The sequence below is a fragment of the Elgaria multicarinata genome, chromosome 6 (assembly GCF_023053635.1).
Source record: "Elgaria multicarinata webbii isolate HBS135686 ecotype San Diego chromosome 6, rElgMul1.1.pri, whole genome shotgun sequence".
Taxonomy (NCBI): domain Eukaryota; kingdom Metazoa; phylum Chordata; class Lepidosauria; order Squamata; family Anguidae; genus Elgaria; species Elgaria multicarinata.
In genome coordinates this window covers 9,796,858-9,816,619 of record NC_086176.1, presented here as the reverse complement: position 1 = coordinate 9,816,619, position 19,762 = coordinate 9,796,858, and the positions used below count along the sequence as shown (strand labels likewise).

Sequence of the window (19,762 nt, the reverse complement as noted above, 5' to 3'; positions counted from 1 at the left end):
CCAATCAGGGTTAGGACACGCCTCCGGCGCAACACTGGAGCATGGCAACAGACGGCAGATGAAAAAGTCGGGGTAATGGGCAGTGCCTGGGCACGGTAATGGACTGGATAAGGGCCAACAAACTGAGACTCAATCTAGACAAGACAGAAGTACTGTTTGCGGGTGGTGTGTCTGTCTGGCTAGATTATGTTCACCCTGTTCTGGAGGGGGTTGCACTTCTCCTAAAGGATTGGGTTCATAGTTTGGGGGTGCTCCTGGATCCAGAACTGTTACTTAAGGCACAGATGGACTCAGTGGCAAGGAGCACCTTTTATCAGCTTAGGCTGATATACCAACTGCGCCCTTATCTGGACAGAGATAGCCTAGCTACAGTTATCCATGCTCTGATAACCTCTCGTCTGGATTACTGCAATGTGTTATATATGGGCCTGCCTTTGAAAATGGTCCAGAAACTTCAGCTGGTACAAAACAGGGCAGCCAGACTATTAACAGGGACTGGCCAACGAGACCACATCATGCCAGTCCTTTCTTAGCTTCACTGGCTGCCAATCCAGGTCCGGGCCCAATTCAAAGTGCTGGTACTAACATTCAAAGCTCTAATGTTGGGGCCAGGTTATTTGAAGGAACGCCTCCTCCCATATGTACCTGCCCAGACCTTAAGATCATCCACAGGGGCCCTTCTCCGTGAGCCCCTGCCAAAGGAAGTGAGGCAGGTGGCGACCACGAGGAGGGCCTTCTCTGCTGTGGCACCCCAGCTGTGTAATGAGCTCCCCAGAAAGGTTCACCTGGCACCTTCATTATTATTTTTCAATACCATGTGACCTTCTTATTCTCCCAGTATTTTAACAGTTTGTCATAGCCTTTTAACCTTGCTGTTTTAAATCTGTATTTTAAATCCGTATAAATTTCTCTGTTGCTGCTCGGTTTTACCCTGGTTGTGCTTTCATATAGTATTTTTATTGTGCTTTTATATTGTTGGTTGTTTTACACTGTTGTTTGTTTTATACTTTGATTTGTGTCTGATGGTTTTAACTTTTGTGAACCGCCCAGAGAGCTTCGGGTATTGGGCGGTATACAAATGCAATAAAATAAATAAATATCCGTGCAATGAAATTGCATGAAACAATGAGGAAAAAGTAGCTGCATAGTTATCAGGCTGCACAGCGTTGGCTTGATGCTAGGGCGATGACTCCTACTCAATTCTCTCCAGAACCCCATTTTAGAGCCATTGAAGATTTTTTTTAAATCAAAAACATTTTTAAATTGGTGCTGATATACCTATATATTTTGAAAAACCAATAATCATTTCCACTATTTCATCACAGTGAAGTTGCACAAATAAAACATGGATTTTTTTTTAAAAAAAACAAAAAACGAGTAAAGGAAATGGTAAGAAATTAAAAGATGAAGGAAAGAAACAACTTCAGGGATTAACCAGTGAAAAGGTTATTTTTCTTCAGGAGAAAAATAAAACTCCAGTTTGCATTTGAGGAGGCAAAACTGACACATAGTTTGTCAGTTCCAACAGCACTACTGCCCCTTATTCCTTTCATTCATTCATTCCTTTGACTTCTAAGAGTTTTTCTAAACTAGGCATTTATTGTGAGCTTGTGATTCCTTGTTTATGGGCTCCTTAGATGACGTCATTATCCTCCAGTTTCGCTCCTGTTATTCCAGAGCACTTTCCTATCGTTGTTGTTTTCAGAAAGGGGAAAATGAGGTCTTATTTCTGAAAGCGCTGCTTCTACTTGCATATTTGTGCTATGCTGCTACAGCACAGCTCCACCTAGAGGTTATATAGCAGAAAAGCAGGAAACGAAAAGCTCTTTGTGCAGAGCTTGGCTCTCAATTCTGCGATGAAACCAAAAGCAGATAAGCGAATAACAGCCTTGTGCAGAAAAGCTCTAAGTGATCCTGGAACAGGCTTCTCTCAAAAGAACAATAAGAGGAGTCATGCTGGATCAGACCAAAGTTCTAGGTAGTCCAGCATTCGGTTTCCACAGTAGCCAACCAGTTGCCCTAATGGGAAGCCCCCAAGAAGAATACAATTACAGCACCCTTCCACTCATGTTCCCTGCAACCGGCATACGGGGCCATGCTGGCCCTGACACTAGATGTAGAAATCATGACCAGTAGCTATTAATCGCTTTATCCTCCAGGAATTTACCCAACCCCCTTTTAAAGCCATCCAATTCGGTGGCCCTCACTACATCTTGTCGTAGCAGATTTCATAATTTAACAACGTGCTGTGTGACGTTTTATCTGTCATGAATCTACCTCCATTCAGCTTCATAGGATGACTCCAGGTTCTAGTATTATGGGAAACGTTTATGAAAGGTTTTCTTCCTATCCACTTTCTCCACACCATGCATCATTTTGTACGCTTCTATCATGTCTCCCCTCAGTCACTGTTTTTCTAAGCTAAAAAGTCCAAATGTTGATCATTCGGCTGCCCTTCTCAGCACCCTTTTGCAGCTCAACACTAACTTTTTTTTGAGGTGTGGTGACCACAACTATACACAGTATTTCAAGTCTGTTTACACCATTGCCTTGTAGAAAAGCACAACTTTAGATTTGGAGAGCTGAACTGACCTTCAGTGGAGCTGGAAGTGAACATCTTTGCTCATCCAAACGACTTCTCTAGACAGAGAGACAGAAAGAGGGTGAGACCCCACAGCCCAGCATTTCTCTCCTTTCCCTCCACCTGATGCCAAGATCCTCTCTGCCAACCCCCCCTGGGGAACCATTACAGATTTCAGTAGCAGGGGCCAAGATTTTCAACAAAGTGGAAAAGCCCACTCTTGGGTATATCCGAGGTTAAACTGAAAAAAGAAAGAAAGGGTATTATCTGTTGCAGCTACTCTTTTATATTTAATGATTAACTATAGGATATTATCCACAAACTGCTCCTATATGGTTCTCCTCTCACCCAAATGATGGACTCAGTCCACGTGCGGCAGGGTCCAAACGTCAACAAAGAAGTACCCAGATACTAAAATGATGGCCCCGCTCCAATCTTTTAGTTGCTTCACTTCAATCCATCCAGGCAACCATAAGAAAGCTTTTCCAATCTACCTGATTTTCCTCCTCCCACCCTACTTCAGGTCCCCACACTTTCCCTCGGGTTAACAATGAAAAGATAAACTGCGTTCACCCAATTATCTGCATAAAAGCTAAAGCAGCATATTTGGGCGAAGCTACACATGACATTGGTCACGTTGCTTGTTCCTGAGTGCACTCTTCTTCATTCACAATTGCTAGCACTGAGGGGCTGATCCAGACTGGGACTCTGGTGTAGCAATAAGGGCCTTTTTACTCCTTTGCCCCCCGCTGCAGCCACCATCTGGATTGGGGGTGGGTGGGCTGCAATGGCAATTTGTGAAAGAAAAACTTTGCACTGGAAGGCAAACTACGCAATTAATGCTCCGTGTGTAGTTTGGCCTTTAGGGGATCTTTACATTAAAGGGGAAATTGCGTTGCTTACCTGGGGTATTTGTGCTTCCTGCTTTTTGGCGCGATTGTCATGGGCTGATTTACATGGACGGAGAGGGGCAACCAAGCAGTTTGAATTGAATACTTCCCCTCTAAGTGTGCTTTGTTCACTTCAATTGAGCAGCACTACACTAGAGGCATTCAAGAGGCAGCTGGACAACCATCTGTCAAGTATGCTGTAGGGTGGATTCCTGCATTGAGCAGGGGGTTGGACTCGATGGCCTTGTAGACCCCTTCCAACTCTACTATTCTATGATTCTAGTGGTGTAAGATCCCACTTTTTTCACATATTACCACTTTAAAAGTAGTTCTTTTCATGATGGAATTTTCAACGGATGCCGCAGGAAACATCCTGGTCATTCACAACGTCATTTAAAAGACCTGCAAACTTTTGCGAGTGGTCGGTCATGAGGGTGCAATAAATCATCCCTTTAGCCCTTATGAGAATCTAGGACAGAGGAGCACTAGACTGAGCCTAAGCAGCCACACAGCTGCAACAGCAAGAAACACAGACGGGCATGGCAGGTTGCAAAGAAGGGCATTTCACTCAACACAACCCTCATGTCAGAGTCGCTGCGCATTTGGCATTATGAGATAAATGCCACCTGTTTTCTCATACTAGCAGTTTGGCTCTTCTGGTTCTCTCACCTAAGCAACAAATCATGGACTACTGAGTGCCATTTTTAGTTCCGGCTTCTGTTGCTTTCCTGGGCCGACTGACCACGGAAATTTACCGTCCGAGTAAGGAGGAAGAGGTCCTCGACTGCCAGACTGCAGCTTCTGGAATAGTGTGGCTAAGCATACACTACTGGTGGTCAATTAATGCTAGCTAATAGAACTTCCATGGAAAGAAAGCCGTTCATTTGCAAAAAGCAAAAGAGGGGCAAAAACGTTTTCTGAAATTAGAAGGAGACCCTCGCAGGAGTCCCAGAGGAGTCGGTAGGAAGCCCAAAGATGGAACACAGAGGGGCTGGGGCATCAGAGCAGGGCCAGGAGGTTGTAGGCCAGTTGTGTGGAAGAGGGCAGGGCTGGGTTAGCCAGAAGCCCTGCAGGGTACAGGGTGGGGACAGGGGTATCGAATGCTGGTGCTGGAATGGCCGAACCATCATGTAGCACATTTAACGCATGGAAGGCAGTTCATCAACAGAAAAATCAAGGCTTAATGGAAGAAGCAAAACATACCTGCATTTTTTCAATCATTTCAAACAAATCGACTGCCTGTGAGGAATAATATGAATTAAGAAATAGGTTTGTAACGTCACAAACTTAGATCACGTTCACTGTATTGCCAGGGTGTGTCTTTAATGGGTCTTGAATTCTCTTAATATTCCATTTAATATTTTTCATTTTACATATCTCGCCCAAACTTTAAAACTGCGGGTCTCATATATCACTGATACGAAGAAGAGTACTTCCTCAGATTAACTGTCGCAGAAATAGGTCTGAGGGTAAGGCTGTTGCGTAAGATCTAATTACTCAGAAACCAGACTGGAAAACAGTACTCCGTTTGTACATACTAAGATCTCTCTCTCTCTCGCTGTCTAAACACAACCAAACTCATCAGTAATGCATTTCTTATTCAAGTACTCCTCCTCTGCTGAACTGAAGACGTGCTTCCATGCCAGCTTGGAAATTTTCCACTGTAAAACACAATATTAGAGGCTTGCTCCTAACCAGCCAAGGGCTATATATGCATTGAAACAGGCTTCTTTGTGCACCTCTTGCTGAATAGCACTTAAACAGGTGCTGCGTGCCTGATTCACCAGTCTGATCCAACAGCCAAGATTGCTTGGCACACAGCTGGCGTCCTATCAACCAGCTGTTCTGGAGAGACAAACCATCTTCTGTGAAAAGACGTCCCATCAACTATCCTCAAAAGCTTGACTGTCCTCAAAAACAGCTGTAACACTGAATGAGTAAAGCCCTAGACCAGCCTTCCTCAACCTGGGGCACTCCAGTTGTGTTGACTACAACTCTGGGGCATTCTGGGAGATGCAGTCCAACACATCTGGAGCGCCCCAGGTTGAGGAAGACTGCCCTAGACAAATAAACGCATGCGGGCTTAAAGACAGGGCGGAGTGGGGCAAGCAAGGTCTGAAATGGGATCCTAAGCGCACTCAGCGGAACACACTTAGAAACCTCCCCACGATTAGGGAACCTCGATCATGCAGGGCTCCTGACTGAGGAGTGGCTTCTAAGCACATCCTGCTAAGCACAACTAGAATCTTTCTTCAGACTTTCTGCATTGAACATGCAAAGGTTGGAGGTGGAGCCTCCAGTGCACCCACAGGGGCATGGGATGTGGGCTAAGCTACCTGCAAAGGGCTTAAGAGCTTGATATTACAACTTCGTTATTATTGATCTGTTACATTTGTATAACGCCCCACAGCCGAAGCTCTCTGGGCGGTTTACATAAGATTAAAACACTTAAAAACAATATACAAAATTTAAAACTACAAAAAACATACAGCATACACAGAAACATACATTTAAAACAACTACAAACAGCTTTAAAAACAAATCTAGGATCAGTAAAGCTCATCACATATTGCTAAATGCCTGGGAGAAGAGAAAAGTTTTAACCTGGCGCCGAAAAGATATCAATGTCGGCGTCAGGCGAGTCTCATTGGGGAGATCATTCCACAATTATGGGGACACCACAGAAAAGGCACTGTTCCTTTGTTGCCGTCCTCCGAGCTTCCCTCGGAGTAGGCAGCTTAGATGTTGAACATAGGGTGCGGGTAGGTTCATGTCGGGAAAGGCATTTCATCAGCTATTGTGGTCCCGAGGCATGTAAGGCTTTATAGGTTAAAACCAGCACATTGAATTGGGCTCAGAAATGTACAGGCAGCCAATGCAAGTGGGCCAGAGTTAGTCTAATATGTTCAAACTTTCTGATCCCCGTAATCAATCTGGCCGCCACATTTTGCACAAGCTGCAGCTTCCGAACCGTCTTCAAAGGCAGCCCTACGTAGAGTGCATTGCAGTAATCTAACATGAAGGTTAGTAGAGCATAAACAAATGAAGCCAGGTTGTCCCTGCCCAGATAGGGGCATAGCTGGGCCACCAACCAGAGTTGGTAGAAGGCACTCCGTGCCACCAAGGCCACCTGAGCCTCAAGTGACAGAGATGGTTCTAGGAGAATCCCCAAGCTATGAACCTGCTCCTTCAGAGGGAGTGACACCCCATCCACAACAGGTTGAACACCCTCCTTCCGGTTGACAGAACCACCCACTAGAAGCATTTCAGTCTTGTCTGGATCAAGTTTCAGTTTATTAGCCCTCATCCAGTCCATTGTCGCAGCCAGGCACTGGTTCAGCACATCCACATCCTCATCTGATAAGGATGAAAAGGAGAAATCGAGCTGCGTGTCATCAGCATACTGATGACAACGCACTCCAAAACTCTGGATGACCACACCCAACGGTTTCACGTAGATGTTGAACAGCATGGGGGACAAAACTGACCCCTGCAGAACCCCATACTGGAAAATCCATGGGGACGAGCAATGTCCCCTGAGCACCACCTTCTGGAGCTGACCCACCAAGTAGGAGCGGAACCACTGCAATGCAGCGCCTCTCACTCCCAACTCAGCCAGTCATCCCAGAAGGGTACCATGGTCGATGGTATCGAAAGCCGCTGAGAGATCAAGGAGAATCAACAGAGTCACACTTCCCCTGTCTTTCTCCTGACATAGGTCATCATACCAAGGCTGTTTCCGTACCAAAACCAGGCTTGAAACCCGACTGAAAGAGTGCCTGGAGCTGCCTCACAACCACCCACTCAAGGTCTTTGCTCAGGAATGGAACATTTGCTACTGGCCTATAGTTATTAAGATTTTCAGGGTCCAGGGGAGATTTCTTCAGGAGTGGTCTCACTATCGCCTCTTTCAGACGGGACGGGACCATTCCCTCTCGGCAAAGAGGCATTAATCACTTCCTTGGCCCAGCCGGCTGTTCCATCCCTGCTAGCCTTTATTAGCCAAGAGGGGCAAGGATCCAGTACAGAGGTGGCTGCACGAACCTGTCCAAGCACCTTGTCAATGTCCTCGAGCTGTGCCAACTGAAACTCATCCAAGAAAACTGGACAAGACTGTGCTCTAGATACCTAGAGCACAGTCTTACTTTGAAGTAATGGGTTGTCATCTCTGAAGTAATGGATAGCATCACATGCATTCCCTCTGGATTGCTTTCATCAAGCTGGGCCTCAGATTAGATGGCCTACAAGGCCCCCTACAAACTCTATGATGCCTATATCCAAAGGAGAAAGCAAATGCATAACGCATAACGCAACTCCTTTCCCTTCGACAGCCCAGAATTCTCAGTACTTCACAAGCTTACTCTTGCTTTGTATCCAAGGCCCACTAGCGTGCACTTTCGGAATGGCTGTGATATCCTACTAATGGCCTCTACAAGCATGCACTCAAGTAGTTCACCCAAGATAGAAATTCTGCAATATGTATCAATTATGCAAATTAAACAGATTAAGCAAATGTTTGTTATTCTGAATGTCCACAATTTACCACTTATCCTGTTTCTGTTGCTCATGGGGCAGGCATTAGAACACCACATCCTAGCCACTGAGGCTTAGCCTCTGGGATTTCACCAGGCATTGCCCACATCCGTTCAAATATTATCTCTGCAACCTTAAGGGCTACAATCTTGTAGCATTTTGTGGTGTTCTTCTTTAGGTGAAAGCATACTCGCCTGGACCTCAATTCGTTACTCTTCGGGGAAGGCACCATGCCAGGGCCGGCGCCAGGAGTAGGCAAGTCAGGCGGTCGCCTAGGGTGCCGGCCCTTAGGGGCGCCGCAGGCAGCGCTCCGGCTGGCTGAACGGACTGCACAGCAGCGGAAGCAATGAGCCAGCCGGCGCGAAGAGCAGCGGCAGACCGTGCCGCGCGCCGCGCGAGGAGGAAGACAAGGAGGAGGGACGACGACTAGTCTACGAGGGTCAGCGGCTGGAACGGGAGCAGCCAGGCTGTAGGATCTGAGCAATCAATGCTCGCACCGCCTCCACAAGCTGCGGGCGACTCCCTGCGCTGCTGCAGCAGAGGGCTGCGCTGGTGCGGTTGGTCGACGGCGCCTGAGGAGGAGGCGGGAGCCCTGTGTGGTGGTGTGGCAGCGGCTGGCCACCATGGGAAGCGCAGGATGTGGCTGAGGGTGGCTCCTGCTGTGTTGGTGTTGCCTCCGGCGAGCCCCGCTTTCTCCGAGGGGAAAGAGCTCCCCTGAGGCTGAGGCGCCCCCCTTCCTCCTCCTCCTCCTCCTCTCTTCCCTTCCCTCCCGGGTGTCTGTTGAATCTTCCTCCTCTCTTCCCAGCCTCCCTGCCTTTATAGAGTTACTGTGTTTGTGGTGCTAATCTACTTTTAATTTATCTGATTTTTCTATTTTTACCGGACTGAATGCATTATTAGCATTGTTATCATCATCATCACCGTTGGTTCTTGGGGCAGAATCCAGAACTGCCCTTGCCTGTGCAATCAGCCCCACGACTTCTGGACTGCAAGTGAGCCCTGCCACTTGTGGAACTGCCTGCAGTTTAGCGCTTCCGGGGGCCGGCTGAAGTGGGTGGGAATGCTCGTTTCTGGAAGGGGGAAGGGCGGCACAGCTTGCATCACTGAGCACCAGATTAGCACACCAACCTGTCCCAGTCCAGAAACAAGTGTTTCTGCCCGTTTTGGAGCTTTGCCTTTGGAAGGATTAAATTGCTGTTCTGTACGCAGTGGGGATGTACGAGTTTTGTGCTTATTTTTTCTACAAAACATCTGTTCCGAAAAATCGAAGTTGGCAATTTGGGGGGGGGGGGGGTGCAAGTAGCTCGCCTTGCCTAGGGCGCAAAATAGTCTGGCACCGGCCCTGGCACCATCCATAGTTCAATTGTAGAGTATATGCTTTGCATGCATAAGTTCCCAGATGCAGAACCTGGCATTGCCAAAGACCTTTCTGGTTAGAGATCTGGCTAGAAGGGCCAATGGCCTAATTCTGCAGATGACAGCTTTATACGAAACAACATTTTGCACTTGGCATGGTCAGGGCCGGCGCTGCCATAGAGGCCAGAAAGGCAGCCGCCTAGAGCGCCAAGGTAAGGGGGGCGCCAAACGCCGCGCCCGGAAGTCGCCTTCCCACTCCCAGAGCCACTCTAGCCGAGCGAGGGTAGCTTCTGGGCGCGCCGTTCCGAAGCTGCCCTCCCGCCCCCCACCCCAGCATCCTGGCTTGGCTTTGGCTGGGCGCCTGCCCAGCCAAAGCCAAGCTGGGACACTGGGGTGGGGGGTGGGGCAGACAGCTCCACGTTCTGACTTCCGGCGTGTGCTGGACATCAGAATGTGGAGCTGTCCACCTGCCCCCCTACCCCGGCGTCCCACCCAGCCGAAGCCAAGCCGGGACACTGTGGTGGGTGGGGGCGGGCAGATGGGCGGCTCCACATTCTGACTTTCGGCACACGCCGGACATCAGAACGTGGAGCCGTCCGTCCGTCCGCCCCCTCCCCCAGCGTCCTGCCCAGCCGAAGCCAAGCCAGGATGCACGTTCTGACTTCGGGCGAGGGAAAGGTAATGCAGCCTCCATCCCCGCCTGTCTCTGCCTACCGGGGGGAGGGGGTACGCTGGGGTGGGGTGGGGTACAGTGGGGTGGGGTGTGGAGTGTGAAAGCAGCTCACCTTGCCTCGGGCACAAAATAGCCTGGCACCGGCCCTGGGCATGGTCAAACAGCAAAGATGACATTCTCCAGCTGAAAATAGACCTATTTGTAGGACACCCTCCAACAACACCCGTGTGCATCTATAGCATGTACACACAGACAAGAAAGCAAAAGAACGATCCATGTGCATATACACGTGCTCCAGTTTGAGCTGACATTGAGAGCCTTGCTCTTGGGCTTCGAGTGTCAGGTTATGGCTGGGAGACCCAGGTTCAAATCCCCACTTGGCCATGAAGCTCCCTGGGTGACCTTGGGCAGCCATTCTCTCTGCCTCATGCTCCTTGGAGAAAAGCCAGGCTATAAGCGACTGCAATTAAAATGAGCACATTCCCTTGATTGGAGGCAGAGAGCAAGAAAAAGCGGCTCCTTACCTTATTCTGAACAGCTGGATTATGGGCAGCCTCAGGGTCCTGGATGGGTGAGTCTAAGGTGTCACTGATGCAGCAGCGTTCTGCCTCATCAGACCTCCTGCACAAAAAGGAAGCCAATAAAATCCCAACAGCAACAGATATGTCCGCTCTCCATTCAAAGTCCTTTTGCCCCTCCTGGGTGCTGATGTCTTCACTTATACAAGCTTTAGCAGTTCATAGGACCCCTGGGCCTCACTTTTAGAGTCAGGTGAGAACTATCACACTTCCTTTCCAAGAAAGGATCATGAATGATATGGGAAGAGAGAACAGTCCTCCTCGTTTCTGGTTACAGCTAATTAGCTCCAAGAACCTGAATTACAAGCAAGTGTTTGATTAAAAAATGAAAAATCCTGGGGGGGAAAGACACTCGTAGATTTCCCAAGGTGCTGATGGGCTTTCTGTGAAACCCCAAAAGGAATTTTAGTGGCCTGTATATGTCCCAGGTCTAGGGTGACCATATGAAAAGGAGGACAGGGCTCCTGTATCTTTAAAAGGGAATTTCAGCAGGTGTTATTTGTACATATTGTATATACAGGTGTCATTTGTATATATGGAGAACCTGGTGAAATTTCCTCTCCACCACAACAGTTAAAGCTGCAGGTGCCCTGCCCTCTTTTAAATCTGGTCACTCTAGTATAGCTCCTGCACCTTCAACTGTTGTGATGAAGAGGGAATCCCCATATATACCAATGACACCTGCTGAAATTCCCTTTTCTATGCAACCGTTAAAGATACAGGAGCCCTGCCCTCCTTTTCATATGGTCACCCTACCCAGGTCTGATGATAAAATGGCCCAGAATGGCCCAGTCTAGATCAAGAGGGTTTCCCACTCCGTAAGTGTGCATAAAATGTATGTGTTTCTGTGCATGCAGAAACACTTTGCAACACCCCAGAGGTTCCTACAACATACAGTTCTCTCCCTAAATACCTAACATCCATTATAAAGGCAGACATAGTACTAATAAAAAACAGGGGCAGAAACCATGCCATGGAATATAAATCACACAGACATACACACACACGTCCAATGAGAGCAACTCGCAAGTTACAAACCCCTTGGTGTAAGTGAGTACTCTTAGGAGCTGAGTGACATTTCCCCAAACAATGAAAAGACTCATCCAATTTTATAATAACTATCTGGGTGGGACCTATTTGCACAAGGAATGCCCAGACAGATGACCTGCCACTTCCAGGGGGCTGGATCACTCCCACACACCTTCTACCATGTATTCTGTTTGGGATTTAGTGACCAAGCAGCAGCTTAGATGTACCGAGAGTTCATAGCAGCGCCACGCCCAGGAGAAACGGTGAGAGAGGGCAAGACAGAAGCAGCACAACACTGCAAGGATTTCCTGTAAGAACCTAATCCAGAACATGTTCCCGGAACAAAGGGAAAGGATGGAAGGAACTCTGTTCAGTCATAGCTCATTCACTTAGTTCATTGGTGACTTACGCAAATTAAATGGTTCATTTCTTGCTTTGCAATGTGGATTTCAAACATCTGGGAAATCATATAAAAACAACCAGGCTGCAAGAACTCACCCATTTGCAAATCCCAGAGGCTAATTTGGAAACCCTTTAGATTAAAGGGAAATCACGTTTCCTTACCGTCGCTCTGCTTCCTGCTTCTCTTCCGCATTTGAAACAAGCTGAATTACACAGGAAGAAAGCAGCGACCAGGTAGCCTGTAATATAGTTCAATGGGACAGCACCCTCTAGTGGGCATTTTATAGCGCAACTTCAACTGCACACGGGAGGATGAATCAGGATATTTGAGAAGAATCAGGTTTTCCAAGGTTTATTTTTCAATGGAATAACAGAGGGAAGCAGGAGACACACAGGAGGCTCATGACATCATCAAAATGACCCTCTAACTTCCGTGGGTGGCCAGTCATGAGTGTGCTATAAATCGCTCTTTTAAAGAAGCCCTTTAAATCATATCAATTCTCACTCAGGCTGCCAGATTTGGATTTAAAACGTTCTAGCTCCCTGAGGCCAAAATAAGCTATGGGTGGAGCACTGGTGTATGCATTGATCAGAGTGCAGGATGGGTAGGTCAATAGTCAACCACCCCCACCACTACCCCCACCTCCATATACGCCAAACACCTTAGTGAATTGCCTCTGAAGTTTACTGGCTTTTCAAGCTCTTCAGTATAGGATTTCCTGCCAGATTGTGGTACATCAGAACAGGGTCCACACTGAGTCCCTTTGGAGTTTTGAGAGAGTGTCGTGGGTGCTCTCACAGCATGGCTGCCTTGGAGGTGCTTGCCCATTCATAAAATCGCTGCTATGCTGGGCATAGTCAGTCACAAGACAGTCCTTTCCTAGAAGGCAATCTAGTGAGACTGAAAGAAAACGAACTTACCCAAGGATCTAAATAAAAGGCAGAGGTGTATGTGGGTGGGTAGGGGTGTGTGGGTGGGTAGGGGGGTGAGCTCCAAAACACCGTATCACTCTTTTGAATCTAAAGATGCTAAGGTTGCACTTTCCTTTGCAGCATACCAGCCTCCCTGTAGTTGTTTTTTTAAAAAATGTTTTAATTTTAAAAATCCTTTAAAAATGGAGGGGGGGGGGAAATCAGGAGGAGCAGTGTATGTAGCCGGAGTCAAGAGAAGAGGCCAAGGGCCCACTGGAGCCACAGGCACCATGTTGAGAGAACTCAGCAGTGGAATAATGGCTGATTGTCAACTTTGCATAATATTATGTAAGTGCTTACTGTCAAAGCCCCCAACCTGGGTTTGGAGGTGTGTCAACCAGTTCTGGATGGGGTTACACTCCCTCTGAAAGACTGCGTTCGCAGCTTGAGGGTGCTCCTGGATCCGTCACTCCAAATGACAGCCCAGATAGATGTGACGGTCAGGAGTGCCTACTATCAGCTTCGGCTGATACACCAGCTGCGCCCCTTCCTAGAGTCGGAAGTCCTAAAGATGGTAGTGTATAGGGTGAACATATGAAAAGGAGGACAGGGCTCCTGTATCACAAGCTGAATATGAGCCAACAGTGCGATATGGCTGGAAGAAAGGCAAATGCTATTTGGGGCTGCATTAATAGAAGTATAGCTTCCAAATCACGGGAGGTACTGGTTCCTCTCTATTCGGCCCTGGTTAGGCCTCATCTAGAGTATTGCATCCAGTTCTAGGCGCCACAATTCAAGAAGGATGCAGACAAGCTGGAGCGTGTTCAGAGGAGGGCAGCCAGGATGATCAGGGGTCTGGAAACAAAGCCCTATGAAGAGAGACTGAAAGAACTGGGCATGTTTAGCCTGGAGAAGAGAACATTGAGGGGAGACATGAGAGCACTCTTCAAATACTTAAAAGGTTGTCACACAGAGGAGGGCCAGGATCTCTTCTCGATCCTCCCAGAGTGCAGGACACGGAATAACGGGCTCAAGTTAAAGGAAGCCAGATTCCGGCAGGACATCAGGAAAAACTTCCTGACTGTTAGAGCAGTACGACAATGGAATCAGTTACCTAGGGAGGTTGTGGGCTCTCCCACACTAGAGGCATTCAAGAGGCATCTGGACAACCATCTGTCAGGGATGCTTTAGGGTGGACTCCTGCATTGAGCAGGGGGTTGGACTCAATGGCCTTGTACGCCCCTTCCAACTCTGCTATTCTATGATTCTATGATCTTTAACAGTTGTATTGAAAAGGAAATTTCAGCAGGTGTCATTTGTATATATGGGGAACCTGGTGAAATTTCCTCTTCATTATAACAGTTGAAGCCACAGGTGCCCTGCCCTCTTTTAAATCCGGTCACTCTAGTATAGCTCCTGCAGCTTTAACTGTGGTGATGAAGAGGGAATTTCACCAGGTTCCCCATATATACAAATAACACCTGCTGAAATTCCCTTTTTCTATGCAACTGTTAAAGTTACAGGAGCCCTGTCCTCCTTTTCATATGGTCACCCTAGTAGTGCACGCACTGGTAAGCTCGAGGCTCAACTTCTGCAATGCGCTGTACCTTTGTGGCTAATCTGGAAACTTGAATTAGTGCAAAATATGGCAGCCAGGCTGGTCACCGGTACACCTAGCGGTGACCATATTACACCAGCTTTAAAACCTCTTCACTGGCTGCCAATTAGTTTCTGGGCAAAGTATAAAGTGTTGGTTATCACCTTTAAAGCCCTACATGGTTTGGGTCCGGGCTACCTGCGGGATCGCCTTCTCCCGTACAATCCGCCCCCCACACTCAGGTCCTCTGGGACGAATTTACTCCAGCCAACAAAAACAAGGCTGACAACCATTACCCAGAGGACCTTTTCTTCTGCTGCTCCCAGTTCGTGGAATGGCTTGTCAGATTCATCAACTTAACAGTCTTCCAGAATTTAAGAAAGACATAAAGACTGATCTATTCCGGCAGGCCTACCCAGTTGAATTTTAAGATGCCTTTTAATAATGTGCTGCATTTTAATAATGAATTAGTTTTATATGTTTTAATCAATTATATGTATTTTATGGTGTTTTGCATTTGTGTTGTACCCTGCCTCGTTCCAGAGGGAGAGGCGGGTAACAAACAAATAAAGAAAGAAATAAATTGTTGTTGTTGTTGTTGTTGTTATTATTATTATTTAATAAAAAGTATCATTTCCATGGCACTTTGTCCAAAACGAGTACACTATATAAAGTTATCCTCTAATTAACAGTGGAACTACAGGAATGGGTGTCTGGGCATTGCTCTCCCAACAGTAATTGTAGCTCAGGAGAGACACCTGGGATCTTTAATGCATAATTCTGAGCATCTCACCAAAGTAGAATCCTCAGCATCCTTTGGGGAAATCCCTGAAGTGGTATAAAACTGATATTAAGTTTGTAGTGTGGACATAGCTGCCTACGGTCACTTAGTGAGTTTGTGGTGGCTAAAACATATGGGGAAATTCTCAATGCAAATTCTGTTTATTTATTAATTTATTACACTTATATACCGCCCCCATAGCCAGGGCTCTCTGGGCGGTTTACAGAAATTCTAAAATTGAGATAAAAATGACTATACAAAATTTAAAATTCTAAAACTCAGAACATAACACACATAAAGCATTAAAAACCATTAAAAAACTAAACATGTGGGTGATTAAGATGTGCCTCCATATGCCTGGGCAAAGAGGAAAGTCAACCTGGCGCCGTAAAGATAGCAGCTTTGGTGCCAGGCGAGCATCGTCAGGGAGATCGTTCCACAGTCCAGGGGCCGCCACTGAAAAGGCCCTGTCCCTCATTGCCACACTCTGAGCCTCTCTCGGAGTAGGCACCCGGAGGAGGACCTTAGATGTTGAACGTAGTGACCAGGTATATTCACGTCGGGAGAGGCGTTCCGACAGGTATTGTGGTCCCAAGCCGTGTAAGACTTTATAGGTCAAAACCAGCACCTTGAATTGGGCTCGGAAACATACAGGCAGCCAGTGCAAGCGGACCAGAGCAGGTGTTATATGGTTGAACCTTCTGGTTCCCGAAATCAATCTGGCCGCTTCATTTTGCACGAGCTGCAGCTTCCGAACCATCTTCAAAGGCAGCCCTACGTAGAGTGCATTGCAGTAATCTAACTTGGAGGTTACTAGAGCATGGACAACCGAAGCCAGGTTATCCCTGTCTAGATAGGGGCGTAGCTGGGCCACCAACCGGAGTTTGTAAAAGGCACTCCGTGCCACCAAGGCCACCTGAGCCTCAAGGGACAAAGAAGGTTCTAGGAGAACCCCCAAGCTATGAACCTGCTCCTTCAGAGGGAGTGCAACCCCATCCAGAACAGGTTGAACAACCCCATCCGATCAGAGGAACCACCCACCAGCAGCATCTCAGTCTTGTCTGGATTGAGTTTCAGTTTATTAGCCCTCATCCAGTCCATTGTCGCAGCCAGGCACCAGTTCAACACATCCACAGCCTCTCCTGCTGAAGATGAAGGATCATTTACGCAGGAAATTCTCAGTTTACGTCGGAAAATGTCCAATGCTCTAGAGCAGGGTGGGCATCTTGTGGCCTTCCAGATGTTTTGGCCTACAACTCCGACCACCCCTTAACATTGGCTATGCTGCCAGAGCTGATGGAAGCCATAGGCCAGAACATCTAGAGGGCCACAAGTTTCCCAACCCTTCCCTAGAAAGATCTACTTTGGTATGCTTGTTTTATTTGTATTTACTAAATAACAAAGCTTTAAAAAGTGCCCCATGTTACTTTTTTGTCCCCAAACACCACAAGTATTTGATCCGAAACATTTGATGGAAGAAATTAAAGGGCCCTTAACATTACTGAAATTATGCTATGCAGAATTTTTTATTGGAATACTTGTAAAAATTAAAGACAACAGCATGTACTTCCCTTACTTTTAAGAAAAAAACAAAGGTACTGAAAACTCTTGTTACACTAATTAATTTTAGCAACCCAAAGAACTATGCATGATTTGCTGACAACCACCCATCTATTTTAACAGAGTTCAACTCTCTTGTACTAAAGGTTGTTGGGGGCCCTTCAGCTTCGCTATCCATTTATTAGTTCCGTTTCACTCTGAGACATGTATTTCAATGATATATATGTATTCTCTCACATACTTGCTAGGAATAATCACCTGACAAACGTTGATTGCAGCTTTGAAACTGCCAAGGCTGCCTAATATTGTCATTTGCAATTGGCACATGCATTTTTACTAATGAACCTATGAAATGAAACATTTTATGCAGAAAAATAAAGCACCGGAAGAAATTCCAAAGATCTGCCCCACATCACTGAGCATGAGTTGAATTGGATGGGCAGTATCCAACAGTGCCATTCCGCAAACGCAAATAGCACTAGGGCAGCCCCATTGAACCTTTCCATTCTGAAAAGGGTTGCCCAGTATGGCTGTGCAACCCATCACGTATAACTCTTGTGCAACCCTTGTGCAAGCAGGTTGCGAAACAGCTTGCACACAACTGCTTGCCCAAGGGTTATGTGTAACAGGTTGCACAACTGCGCTTGTGCAAACGTCGCTTTAGTTGAATTCTTCTCTTGAGCTACGTTCAGAACCGAGTTTCAGCTTGTGTAACGTCATTTACGTTAACAGAATGACACAGTTGAAAACTGCTTGATGATTCCTGGCTCACCGTTCGGAGCTTCAGCCACAACATGGCACCAGCTCTTGCGTGTTGCTGATGACACGTGACCCAAATTAGGGTGACCCTATGAAAAGGAGGACAGGGCTCCTGTATCTTTAACAGTTGTATTGAAAAGGGAATTTCAGCAGGTGTCATTTGTATATATGGAGAACCTGGTGAAATTCCCTCTCCAGCACAACAGTTAAAGCTGCAGCTGCCCTGCCCTCTTTTAAATCTGGTCACTCTAGTATAGCTCCTGCACCTTTAACTATTGTGATGAAGAGGGAATTTTCCCAGGTTCTCCAGGGGGGGATCCGCACGTCGCTCTCAGAGCGCTTCTATGCGACCCCAGTGCACCCTGAAAACGATAGTCTGACTTCCCTGTAAAAGAAACGAGGAAGAGCCGTCCATGCCGACGACGATGACGACGACGAGGAGAGCTCTCCGCCAGCGGAGAGCTCGGCAAAAGAAGGCGGGGTGAAGAGGCTCTCTACCCTGCCTTCTTTTGCCGAGCTCTCCTCGCCGGCGGAGAGCTCTCCTCGTCGGCGGCAGCGGCGGCATGGACGGCTCTTCCTCGTTTCTTTTACAGGGAAGTCAGACTATCATTTTCGGGGTGCACTGAGGTCGCATAGAAGTGCTCTGGGAGCGACGTGCGGATCCCCTCCTGATATACAAATGACACCTGCTGAAATTCCCTTTTCTATGCAACTGTTAAAGATACAGGAGCCCTGTCCTCCTTTTCATATGGTCACCCTACCCAAATGCAGGTTTGTATCCATAAGGGGCTGGGGGGGGGGGTTCTTAAGAATATTCTAGGCCCCTCCCTAATGTTCAGCTTCCATAGGCTGGGGGAAGAAATAAAACTGTAGCTCTTTTACTTACAGAAATACAGTATAAGGCTGAAATACATGGGTAGAATTTCTACCCAATTTCTCAGTACATAGCAACTGCTCCCAGCTTCTGGTGTCCATGAAAGCAGCAAACCACCAGGTTGAATGACAAAACTGGGCATTTTTCATTACATTTCATAAAATTAAATTTTATTATATTTATTGTAAAGTTAAAAATAAATAAATGTCTTTCTTTTAATTTTAAATAACGTTAAACACATAGGGGGACCTGTATCCAGGTTCTGGCTGTTCTACATCAATGCTCCCAGCTCTGGGTGTACATATGGCCCCCTCATCAGAAAATCCTTGGCTACTATGGGCCTGCTCAGGTCCCAGGAAATGTAAGTAGTGATCCCTGCCTTTAGCACTCGTATATCACAGAACGCCACAGGACTGATGCCCCGGTTCCCAGTCTGTGATTCGCCTCTTTTCTAACTGTTTGACTCTGACAATAAATTCCTTATAAGAAATGCAAGCTCAACTGTCCCTCCATCTTCAAAACTATGTATAGCATAAAGGGTCATATTCTTAAGATCAGGAGGGGAGAGAGAGAGAGAGAGAGAAAACTAAAAATTTACCCATTGCATCCTGGAAGGAGAGATGATCCTGAAAGGAGCAATCCTGCACATCCTTCCTTCCAACTGCACCCAACCTGTCTTGATGAAGCCCTCACTCTCCTAGAAGTTGTCCCAAATTCTCAGAAGTGCTAAGGAAATCCCGTACCTTTATTTCCTTGGAAGAAGGTACAAAGATGCAATGCGGCACGAAGAACATGCAACAGGATGAGCCAGGGCTAGTACAGATACATACCCTCCGAAGGTAGAACTCCGCTTCTGAGAAAACATCCTCTACTGCTGCAGCCTTTTTCTCTCTGCCGGCTGTGGGTTCTCAGGCCTCCCTTGTACAGGCTGTGCCAGCATAAACCCGTCACCCTGTCTCTAGAGGGCACAGCTTCAGCCCCCAAAGTATCCCTCCTCCCCACCCCAAATTAAACTGCTACTTCCTTTGCTTCCCTGAGACACACTTCAAATGAGAAAAAGAAGAGCAGCTCACAGTTTGAGCTTGGCCTAAGCTGCGCGAGGGCAGGAAACTCCTGGGGAGTGACTGCAGGTTGCCAGGAACGCTAGAGAGCAACCAAGAAAGAATAAATATGAGAGAGAGAGAGAGAAGGAAGGAGACTCAGAGAGAGAAATGAATGAGACACGTATAACAGAGGA

General features: G+C 47.1%; 1 protein-coding gene across 5 annotated transcripts in view; it reads right to left on the bottom strand.

Annotated features, from left to right (window-relative positions):
- LOC134400585 (rap1 GTPase-activating protein 1-like) overlaps positions 1 to 19,762 on the bottom strand; it is a 79,226-nt gene that overhangs the window by 49,618 nt on the left and 9,846 nt on the right. For 3 of the 5 annotated variants that reach the window (XM_063129000.1, XM_063129002.1, XM_063129001.1), the window contains exons 1-4: positions 19,356 to 19,585; positions 10,558 to 10,654; positions 4,675 to 4,710; positions 2,593 to 2,640 (exon numbers count right to left, since the gene is read on the bottom strand). In XM_063129000.1, coding sequence (XP_062985070.1) covers positions 2,593 to 2,640; positions 4,675 to 4,710; positions 10,558 to 10,654; positions 19,356 to 19,390 — 216 coding nt within the window. In that variant the 5' untranslated portion in view covers positions 19,391 to 19,585. The other 2 variants (XM_063129003.1, XM_063129004.1) reach the window with 2 other exon arrangements.